Raw genomic sequence first — 12,623 nt, forward strand, 5'->3', positions numbered from 1 at the left:
ATAAACCACTTTTCATAAAACATGGCAGATTGTCATAATTTGAGTGATTGTTGAAATTCCAATTTTATTTATTCAAACTTTTCATCTGTTTACCGTTTATAACTTTCAAATTGTGGTTTTGACTTTTCTCATAATCAATGGTAAATTTAGTGTCCCATGTGTGAAAATGTACCCAAAAATCACGAGAGAATTAACAAGAGTATTAATGTTTACATTTTATGCATGAATACACGTTATTTAGGATTTACGAAATATCTACACATCTGAGTTTGTTGTTGATTTTTCAACGTGTTACATTTAGTTTTTAAGCCATGTTACTATCAGAATAATGGCTACAGAAAGTTTGCGCGATGTAAAATATAATTTAAATTACCATGTATCATGAAAAGCTGGGAAAGTTTACCTATTGTACAGCAAGCGCAACTTTTTTTTGTTTGCAAAACGTAGTTTCATACCGCTCTAAAGGATCCAAATAGCATACCAAAAAAGCAGTTGTTATTTTTGTAAAATTTTACTGGCGTAACAAAGCCATTAACATTTTATACCATGTATATATGATATATATCATAGTATATTAAGTTTAGTCCCAAGTTAGTAACACATAAAAATATTGATGCTACGACTAAAATTTTGGTATAGATGTTCATAAAATCACCTAATTAGTCTATTTTCGGTTGTCTGTCCGTCTGTCTGTCAGTCAATATCAAGCTGAAATTTTTACAGCGTGCTCAGGGTATAAAAAGTGAGGTTTGTAATAGGCAACATAGGTCAATTGGGTTTTCTGTCCTTAGGACCCATTTTGTAAACCGTTAGTGATAGAACAAAACTTTAAATATAAAATGTTTCTTATAAAAAATAAACAACTTTTGTTTGAAATATTTTTTCGTAAACATCACTGTTTCACAGTGAGAGCACAAATTAGGCGCAAATTATATAGTATGTATTATATGGGAATATCAGTTATCAGTAAGTGTGTCATGTATATATTTATAAAGTGACAGTGTAATCAACACAGTCTTAACATGGTGTTTCAACAATTTACTCTGTCAATTGTTTGTTTTCACTTGTTAATCTTAATTCCCTTCAACTTTCAATAATCATATTTTCATCTTCACGTAATTTTTGAGCTCATGGTGAATATTTTACTATTTTGCGTTGACTATATTGCCTGACCTATAGCTATTGTTTTAATTATAAAATTTTCTCTCTGTAACAATAATTTTCACCGAAAAAAAATTAAAAAGAAAATATGTATAAGCAAAACACAATGTTTTTTATTCAGTATATGACATTTAATAAATATGCTCTACATTTATGAACAACTAAACTTTATGAATATGAACATGAATACAAACAACAGATGAGAAAACTTTTTTGATTTATTTAAATAATTTCAAGTCTATTAATGGTATGCCACCTCTATTATTTTGAATACAATGCAGAGGTTAATTTTCTGTTTGTACGTACGCAGTGTTCATTTTAAAACACACGAAATATACTTTTGTTTATCCGCAATCATTTTTAAGACAGTTTTGATATTGCAGAACAAAGAGGTGAAAAAAAATTTGTGATTAGTAGTTATCCACCCGTTTTGCTTAGTAATTTGAACTAAAATCAAGGACTAACTCATCGCGTTATAGCTTTCCTTTGTTCTCTTTGATTTTTTTTTTTGGTGCGGTCCCTTAGATCTTTTTCCAAAATAAAAAATATTCCTTATTATCCTAAATAATATTCCGTAAGACACATTTCAAGTGGATACCTCCAGTAGGTAGTCCCGTTCTTAATAATCCCACAGGAATATAAAATTTTCATTAATAACAATGTAGAAAAAATTACAGAGATTGACGAAATTAATTATTAAAGAAATTCAGGCTTCAACGGTAATAGTATAGAGAAATAAATAAAAATCTGATAATACGGTTGTCGAACTGCTTGCTTACTGCAGTATAGGTTAAGCTCCTATCAGGTTGGCATCGAATAGACAATCTGTATAATTTTTTACCAAACTATAAAAGATTGCAGTTTTATGGGAGATTTATTGAACAGATAAATAAATAAATAAATTATGTTTTAAATTCACAGATTAAGAAATAAGAAGAAAATATGACAAAAAATAATTTTTAGCAACATTTTTTCTGACAAAAACTTTTTTAGCTTTTTTAAAGAAAAAAAAAGCAAAAACAGTAAATTTGTCGATTAACGAATTTTGGCATGTACCTATATTGATGAGCAACCGAGGCAAAAAACTTTTTGCAAACCAAGTTTCAGTGAAAATTTAAGTCCAAAAATTTTAAAGCGAAATGATTACACTAAAAATAGAAATTTTTGAAAAACTTTTGAAACACTTACAGTGTTTTTACATTGGGTATGAAGTATACAAGTGTTATAATAGACATGGAACTTTGTACAAAGTAGGTTAAAAAGTTTGTATCAGTTTTCATAATAGACACGATAAAAAATAATATCAGTGCTTTAATATAATAATTGTTTCTTTATGAGTATGTTTGTTACATATCAGTAAATTAATAAAGAGTGGCCTATAAAGAGTGAAATACAAGTTTCTGAAAATTGTTTAAATTTTTGGTGTGCTCAGCTCCACTTTAGGTCTTTAATTTCTTCTTTGTATTATTTGATAAAGCATATTGACTAGTTAACTCATATGAGCTCATTTCTATTGTTAAAACCCGACTACGTTAAATTTGAAAAGAAAGCACCCAGTCCTGTAGTTAATTTGACCTTTCAAATACCAAAAACCTTCTTGATACCAAACTTTATTCCAATCAAACTTAAATTGCGAACGTTAAACGGGGTACACATTGACATCTATTAGCTATGATCGATGAACATTTGAAGAACTTTTTTCGAAATTCCATGGTACAAAAAGCAATCGCTACATGTCCTTAGGAATTTCGCTAAAACTTGAGACTTAAAAAATATCATACAATTATCATGAATCGAGTTCGGACTACACAGTACCAGAGAGTGGCTTGGCTTAAAGAAACACGGGTTCTATTGCTGGTTGTTGCTATTCCCAGTGTGCGTTTATCTCGTTTTGTCTCATTAAAGCTTTTATGTGCTTGTATATTATTTTCATTAAATTAAGGTTAATAAATATATTTTATTGATAAATAATTATTTTAATCAATCTGGTCGTTCTAATGTCTCAACAATTGAACTAAATCTAGTAATAAACTAAAGCAATCATAGGAATAATAGGAGCCAATTAAATTTAATTAATTAATTCGAGATATGCTTTGAATAAATTAATTATACGCTTGGAGTACCAATATCTGTGTATTTTAATTTTATAGATGGCATTTTATATTTAAGTACATTGTACGTCCGATATTTGATACCCAAATTACAATTGGAAAGTGTAGAGAATTATTTTTGTAAGGAAATTGAAAAATTGGTGTGAAGTAAATTTTGGTCTATGTATTCCCAATTAACAGATTAGCCCATTTCTTCAAAATCAATATGTTCATGGGTGTGTCTGTGAAATTTTTGTATGAATTGGAGCTTTAAGGCAGGAGAAATACCAAACGAGCTACCCGAACGAGTGAAAATGGGTCTTTTTTACAAATAGAAGCTAGTCCTTTTTATTTTCATGTTTCAAATTCATGATGATATACTAACGCTGCATAACCAAAATTTTTGTTCGAGGGGTTCGTACAGGGAAATTTTGAAATTTGTATGTTATTTTGTCACTTTTGGCACAGGGGAAATTTTGATAATGAACAAAGTTAGAGAAAATATAACAATAAATCACAGCAAATCTTTATTTGATCTTTTCAAGAATTACCTAAACATAAGTTACGTAGTTTAGTTTCTTTTTGCTTATATATTTTCTTGATGATTGCTTCAAGATAAGCGATAAAAAATGTAGAAGAGTCGGTTTATCTGATAGGCCAGTATTAAATCCGAAAAATAGGTCGGAACACTGATCATGAAGTTAATTATATTAATTTATGGGCTTCCTTTTTTAAATCCTGTTTTATTCGTTAATTGGATCTGGTGTCCGTAGCTAAGATTCCCAATCCGTCTTTTAAATTCGGTTGATATTAAGGTGGCTAACTCATACGTCACTTTCATCAAGTCAAGAGCATCGCCTGTTTTTAACTTATTTCCTAAGCGAATTTTAGATGTAAAAATCGTTTAGAATAATTTGAGATAATTTTAAACTTAAATAATTCGAGATTATATCGTACTTTCGAGTTTAATGCATTAAAAATTATAAAATTAATTATTTCATATATTAATTTATTATAATTAATTTATTATAAAAAAAATTTCATCTTGCTATGCACATGTATAGCAAAAACGACTTCAAGCTGCACGTGATACAGAGTTTTAAAAGGCGTTTTGGAAACATAATCCCGATGAAACTGGCCTACTTCCAGAAGATATAAATCGTTGTAGCACTTAATAGGATCAGTTAAAGATTCAAGTGTTGTTTTCCCGTTATCGTAACACTTCGATCTTCTCTCCTATTATTATTATATTTAAGATATGTTGGCAACTGCAACTTTACATGAAAAATTTTTAATGAGTTTCAGCACGTGTGACAATAAATTATTATACTGAAAATATACAATTATTATAATTTGTTTGAAAATTGAACTGTAGAAATATTAATGATTGTTATTCATATTACAATGAATGTTACCATTATATTTTAGCGAAACACAATAGATAATAATAGTACCACAATATTTTAAATAATTTTGTTTTCTGATTATTGGGTAATTGTATTTTAATTGAAACATATTATAAACAAGTTGAAACAAACAATTGACAGAGATAATTGTTGAAATACCATGTACAGGCAGTGTTGGTTACACAATCGTTTGTTTTTCGTAATTAAAGAAAGATAGTGACTCTTACACACAAAGAATTGAGAGTATCTTTCTTATCACTTCGTCAGTGGAAATATTAATAAACAAATACCTTCATACATAAAATACTTGATACAATACAATACATGTGTATTGCTCTAACGTTATTTGTGCCCTCGCGATTAAACAGTGATGTTTATGAAAAAGTGTGTCAAACAAAAGTTGTTTATGTTGTCATGTTATAAATACTTTATAATGAGATTGTTTTATTAATTACGTATAAATTCCTTTTATTTCCCAACAATTTCCTATGTATTCTTTTACTTTTAAGAAAAGTTTTTATTAAAAGTTATTTGATAAAACAGTTAGTTAAACATAGTTAAAATATATTTATTATGTGAAGATGTTCGTTCGTTCGTATTCTAGTTCTTTAATTTTATTACAAGTAAAAACAAAAAGTAAAAAATATTTCTGTTTTTTGTGTTTAATAAATGATTTTAGACAATAACATTATTTAATCACATTTGTTAATTATTTTATGTGAATAAATATTTAATGTAAGTGTAAATCAAACTTCTATTTATGTTGATTAAAATTTTGTAGAAGTTCAAGTTAAAAAATAAAAGTTAAGGTAGTGCGAGCGCCAAGGCAAGTTTAGACTTGTGGTTGAAATTATTTTTACTTTATTTTCAACTTTGACGATTAATTTTGTTATAACTTCATGAATGTAGACTTTTGTTATAACTTCTTGAAGAATAAGAATAAAGTTTTTCGATATTTGCGGTTTTCGAAATATTGAACGCTAAATAGTTAATCTAAATTTTCAATTTTTTGAAAATTACCCGAGATATTATGAAGTTTTATTCTTACATTTCGTTATATATTGTCAAGTTATAACATAATTCACCATCAAAATTGAAAAAATATATTTTTTACACATGTGTTCCCACTACCGTGGTCACACAGTCTTAATTAGTCGGGCACAACGGTTTTTTTTTTCAAAAATTTATTAGGCTTTTTAAATTAATTTAAATAAATATAATTTATTTTCTTTAATTTACACCGATTAGTTTTGGAGAAATCTATGAAAACATGTCACATACAGCTACCGTTTTCTCACAAGACCAATGTTAAATATTTGAAATTATTTAATGATATATATAATCGGGCAACCCCCCCCCCCCCTTCCACCTCCTAAATTGGTCAGAATTAATTTAGACTTAGTTCAACTTCATAAAAAAAAATCGAGCCTTTTATCCAAAATTGTCCTGGCGCTCGTACATCCTTCCTGTACCTATATAGAGTACTTGTTTTCGACAATGAATCTTTTTTTTTAAATTTGATAATAAAGGTTTTGATACATTGCTTGCGTTTATTAAAAATGATTTAACAACATAATATAACAATGAAGGTTATAGATGTAAGTAGTGTGAATAGGTTAGATACATATTATATATAATATTTGAATATCCGTTCAGTTCAGTCTAATCTAACAAAAGCATCTGCTATTTTATTGGTTTATAAATTCTATATAACATTTATTCTAGAATAATAATATTGTCTTGTTACTTACTAGTCTGGTTTCCTGATAATATAATTACATTTTCAATGTATAATGTGTAATCTATACAGTAGAGAATAAGGAAGAAATAAATGGTCCGATAGCACCCAACGATAGATCAATATAGTTCAATTGTAAATAAGCTAATATATTCGTGATAAATCTTGAATTCGTAGTATTATCTATAAGTATTTGAAATAATAATGTCTAGGTCAGTTGAAAATTATAGATTGAAAATAATTTATACCGAACAAATAAATATCTTCGTCGCCAAGTCAAGGATTCTAGTTTTGAATTTTTTTTTTAAAGAACATTGTTACTTTTGAAAGTTTTTCCTTGCAAAATCACAGGAGATCTAAAGATTGTAATAACGAAAACTTTGTCGTTATGTATCACATATCCGCTCATTTAAGAGGGAATGAAAATACAGTATTTTTTTTTCATACGGAGTTCTACCATTCCATATTTTTGTAGCTGATTCTTGTTCCTTGCCGCAAAATAACTTTGATTGGACAATTTTTTTAAGTGAAAACTTCTTTAGGCACGTTGAGCACTTTTTGGACGAACAAAAATCATGAAAGTGTCAAAATCTTACTTCACTGAAAACAACGGCTATCACCCGCTCTCTGACGTTAAGCAACAATGAGCACACTTAGATGGGTGAGCACTTGAAATCACAGTGTGTTTTTGCTTTTTTTTTTTAATTATTTATAATAGTTTTTTATTCACACGTTAATAATTTTAATTTACAAATTATGAAATTTTAATTATTTATATTATAATAACTTAAAAAATTTAAAAAAAAACACAGTTATTCCAAAGTTTTAACTTTTCATTTTCGTCGACAGTCTCCATGACTGACTATTTTCTTTTTCTTTGGCTTCAATTTTCTGTGCTTGATGCTATAAAACGTCACAAAAATATGGATTAGCTGGTTTTTCGATATTTATATTCCTAGTGAAATTAGGTAGGCATGAATTACTCACGTATGATATGTAAGACCTGGTGATTTTGCTTAATTTACTAGTGTGCATTCCCGGAAATAGCTTTAATATATACCTAATATGAATTTGGCAGAAATTTGGCGGCTCTACCTGTACGCATACACCATTAGTTAAAGAAATCGCTCTCAAGTGCAGGATGTACTCTAAATTGTTTCAAACACATGTTGCTTTTTTTGCGACAAAGAACAAAAATTGAATACAAAAAATATTAACAAAAAAAAAACCAAGTGATACCTATTTATTACCAGAAATACTAAATACTATAGTTTTATAGCCTCCTAAAAATGAGCCGATATGTAGTTGATACATTTTAGAAAATCAAACTGTATATTTTACATTAATACTGGAATAATCTTCTTTCTTCTACCAGTAGTCTAATAATATAACAATTGTCAGAGTATAATATGCAATCCATACATATATATCTACAAGAATGGAATAGACAAGAATGGAAGAAAGTAGATGGTCCTATAGATTGATAGGTCCGTATAGTTTAAATTCATGATAATTCTTTAATTCGCAGTTGTACAGCGCTTTGTTTCTTTGACATAATAGTGAGTTCCTAAAAATGAAATGTATCCATTGAAAGTAATTTTAGTGGAGAGCCGTTAGATTTATGCCTCGGAATCCAGGGACAGTCAATGAATCTTTATAAAAACTTGAAGAAATTTAAAGAAGAAATTAAAAACAAAAATTTGTGCGATCTTGACACGGGGGTGGAAAACTTTTTGCTGAAATGACAATGGGAATCGATATAGGAAATTATTTTTTTGCGAAAAGTGTCAGAAACATATCTCGAAAAGTCAATACTTTCTGAGTTATGGGTGATTGAAATTAGGAGTATTAAACGTCAAAAAAGAAAAATTTGACGTTTTTTGAAAAAAAATAACGTGCGATAAAAACTTCGCCCCAATACGTTCACATGTAGATTATACCATTACTCAAAAATTGTATTAAGAAGGATAAAATTTATATTATACAATAAAAACGTTTTATAGTGAACTAGATTTATGCTGTCATATTAAATATTTTCACATTGTTCTCATATTTTTACAGGTTCCTAAGCTTGCAACAGGTGTAGACGTAACTCCAGCCAACTCAAAAACAGTTGTATTACCAACACCCAACTCCAACTTATATAACCAACACATATTACGAGATAGACAAGTATTATAGCACGGTTGGTGGTAATGCATTTGAGATGGTCATGAAACCGACCTTATTCTATCCATCTTATGATACAGTGAATGGACGAGGATGTTGTCGCTTATTAAATGTGAAACATGCAGCGATTACTGGTGCTATTTACACCTTGGTGAGTTTTATAACTTTGTATTAAAACTTTAGACGTTACATGCATGTATGTGTTTTCCATTTTTGACGTTTATTTATGGATATTGTTTCCATAAATTATCCTACAAAAATTTTATGAAACAATTTACTGCTTATTCAATTTTATTTTTATTGTTATATTATAAAACTTCAGGTTAATGCAAAAAGGATTTTATAAAGATATTTCATGTCAAATTTATATGCAAACTGACTTGCTGAAGTAATTAAATTTTTTTATATTATTTCTTTCGTTAAAAAAATTAGGATTCATCGGGTCGGGAGATGGTGAATTCTGCGAAATGGAATGGAATCAATCACTATTTTCAATAAATGGAAAATATAAAAAGAAATGCAAAATATGCTAACCAGGAGCCATTTAAAGGATTTTTAAACAAGGTATGGTTTTGACCTTGTTGGCCATATATAGATTGGCACAGGTTCGATTTATAACAGCAGGCCTTCATCATATGGTAGATAATGACAAGTCCTTAAATCACTGACATTTGGGAAAGCTCTCCAGCATAGAGCTTTCCCGAAGATACAACTGAATGAATTATTGGAAAGTTTTATGTATTTAAAATTATCCTATACTTTTGACACGTAAACTATTCAAATGAATATTAAAATTGACATAATCCGATGTTTGACACAGTTTTTGATGTTAAACATTGGCTATTTATCAAAGTTTATCTATAATAATAAACAGCATATTACCATTAGGATTAGCCAATTTTTTAAATGTTAACTTAGTACCTATATATATTTTAAATATAACATTGTCAGTTGTTTTTAGTTAAACCATTTTTTGCACATTCAAAAAGTACTTCCAAAACAATTTTTCGAACAAAAGTTGTTGTAATTTAACATTTTTGGAATTTAAAGTTTTGCTTTATTTCTAATGTTTTTAAATCTCTTCTTAAAAACTGTTTGATTTAGAGAAAAGAATTATCAAAGTTGAGATATCTGTAGCTCCGAAGAATCTTAGCCTATTGCCTCCTTGAATATTGACCATTTATTTTGATTTACCCGGTATTTGTTTCCGTATCTCTCTTATAAGAGTTGAAATTAGTAGGTAGAAACGCTTTCTTTGCGGTATGTTAAAAGTGGGGACCCGTTTCAGCATTCTTCTAAGAAAAAACGTCCTTGAAATGGCTGTGCACATCTGTGCAGCTTTTCGAAACTACGACCTAGGGGAGAAAAATGTAGACTAGGTTATTGTAAAGGTGGTGACTTTTGGGAGTAGGTACCGAGCTCCACTTTCTCTTTGCATACCACCATTATGGCCAAGCACACTTCCACAGCCTCTTTAAATCGTGCTAGAGGCTTGGTAATTTTGAGATTGCGAACGTCCGATTCACTTCTATATCTTTTTTTTAAGTAGCTGTATTTACTGTTATAGATTTAATTTTTCGAAGGTTAATCTTGTAGATAAAAGCTTGTATAGGTATTTGAGAAATATGTTTTTGAATATATGATAAAATGAGACAACAACAAACAAAGTTTTTATCAACTATTATTAATAATGTTTTGAAATATTAATTACAAAATAATTCATTTTATAATACATATATACACATTAAGATACTATGAATAAAACAATAACATTCAATAAATATTGTAATACAGAGTAAAGTAAGAAAGTGAGTAATAACATACCCTCAACTCACTCGCTTCTTTATACTAATAAATATACCAAAATTAATTTTCTTCCATATCTGTGTGACAGTAAATTCATTTAAAATTACTTCTTACCTTCTTACATTTACTTTATATACAGTACAACCCAATGAGCATAACAGAGAAAGAGTCGTGTATACACGAATGTCATCTGATATTTGGGTCGTGTTAATTTATAGCAGAATCAGTACATGTTATGACGAAATTATTACAGAGAGTAGAATGACGTAGTCGAAGCGTGCTGAGCTCATAATCCAGGGATCCTTAGATCGAAACTTCGCTTATCTAAAATCATTTGTTTTAAACAAAACTATGGAGTGAATATCGTTTATGAGCGGACTCAATCACTAGAGGCGTTAAAACTCGTATATTCTTCTTAACATTGCCGGTAATGATAGTCTTTCCTCTATCTTATACTTTTTGGTATAACCATCGATCAATGTTTACATACCGACATATAAATGTGAAAGTAAGGATGTTTGTTTGTTTGTTTGTTTCGCTTTCACGTAAAAACTAGCGAATGGTTTTTAATGAAACTGTACAACAATATAGCTCATACATCAGAATAACACATGAGCTATAAATAAAAAAGATTGTTGTGATCATCATTTTGAACCATAAATTAAAGATTGCTGTAAAAATTTAAAAAAGTAAATGTCACAATTCATAGCTACCTTTTCTGATATACTCAATGAATTATGGCTACTTTACAATATTAAAAAAATAGAAAACTGTGCATATCTCTTAGCTGCGTAAAACAATCCCTTCGAGTGTTATGGGCGTATATCAAGCTAGTACCGACATAAATATTCAATGTTTACATACCGACATAAAAAATGAAGCACCCTATACAAAAATTCTCGATACAGAAATTATTCAAAAATGCGATGACGTCTTAGTGTGGTATTCGAATTGGCACCCGTATTTTGTAGAAATTTTATAATGCGGATATTTAAGCCTCTTAAAGACTACTTTGTATACATATATGTTAGATATATCAATATGTGAAGCTTAATTATGAGCGGAATATATGTTTTATCAAATATAATAACTATAACTATTACATATATAAATTATACGATTTCCGTTATGTTAATTGTCAATTACCATACATCAATTGGTCCTGTTACATGCGTTTGACCATACAAATTTCGATTAAATTCTCACATATATCATGCATGAACAATAGCTATCCAGCATAGATTGAGTAAATTACCCCTACCAATCATATTATTCCTATTTCCACACAGTTAAATTTATCATATTTAAAAAAGCCTTCAGACAAAATATTACTACATTAAAATGCAAAAAAATTTACTCGGTTGGATTTCATAAATCAAAGTTTAGAAATCATCCGTACTAAGCAAAATTCATGAAGTCTTTTTTGGGAACTATCATGCTCCAAAAAAACACATATAGGTTTATTTATTTATTTCTTAATACATTTAGTTTTATGAATTAAACAACAAATTTATCGATTTACGCTACCACTTACAATAAAAAATCTAATTATCTCTAAGCGGTTGAACAAATTTTTATCGAACATGAAATATTGATAGTACAGAAGGGCCCAAAAATATATAAATAATTCAAATATTGAAATTCTTTTTTTCATTCCTGTTTCCATTATTGCAAATAACGGATAAATAGACGCTGTGGTAATCGATTCACAGGGAACAAGTTTCAATCAAATATAGAAGAAATTCTCCTAAACCATGAAATATTAACGATTGACAATTGAAATGTAGCTTCGAGTTGTTGGTCTATAGTTTTCTGCCAACTCCATCTGATAATATTAAAGGAGTGAAAGACACAATAAATTATAACTTGAACTTATCTACTAAAAGGAAACGAAAGAAACCTAAGAACAAAGAAAATTTTTGCCAGAAAATATGCAAAGTATGGTGTTGTTTTATCTGTTATGTCCGAAAGTTTCTAAACAATTTCTATAATAGTATTAAATTATTGTTTACACTGAATGTTAAATAAATTTCAATGCTCCAAGGTTTTTCAACGAGTCTCATCTGTTTAATGTACCTAATAAAAATATATAGAGAAAATCACAAGTTTGAATCGAAGAAAATTAAAGTTCTGTAAGTTAATAAATTCATTCAAAAAACGTAAATTTAAAAAGAAAGAAAGGAGTGTAATTTGTATACATGTATACTTTATTATCATCGTTTTGTAGAACGTACATACGTGTACCTCACCCTA

At 28.7% G+C, this 12,623-nt stretch overlaps 1 protein-coding gene across 1 annotated transcript in view; it reads left to right on the forward strand.

The window, feature by feature from the left end:
* Positions 1-8,601: 8,601 nt before the first annotated feature.
* Positions 8,602-12,623, forward strand: part of LOC123292687 — a 186,872-nt gene continuing 182,850 nt past the window's right edge. The window contains exon 1 of the mRNA XM_044873400.1: positions 8,602-8,715. Within this exon, the coding sequence (XP_044729335.1) occupies positions 8,602-8,715 (114 nt within the window). The remainder of the gene's footprint in view (positions 8,716-12,623) is intronic.

Source organism: Chrysoperla carnea, chromosome 2 (genome assembly GCF_905475395.1).
Source record: "Chrysoperla carnea chromosome 2, inChrCarn1.1, whole genome shotgun sequence".
Classification (NCBI taxonomy): Eukaryota; Metazoa; Arthropoda; class Insecta; order Neuroptera; family Chrysopidae; genus Chrysoperla; species Chrysoperla carnea.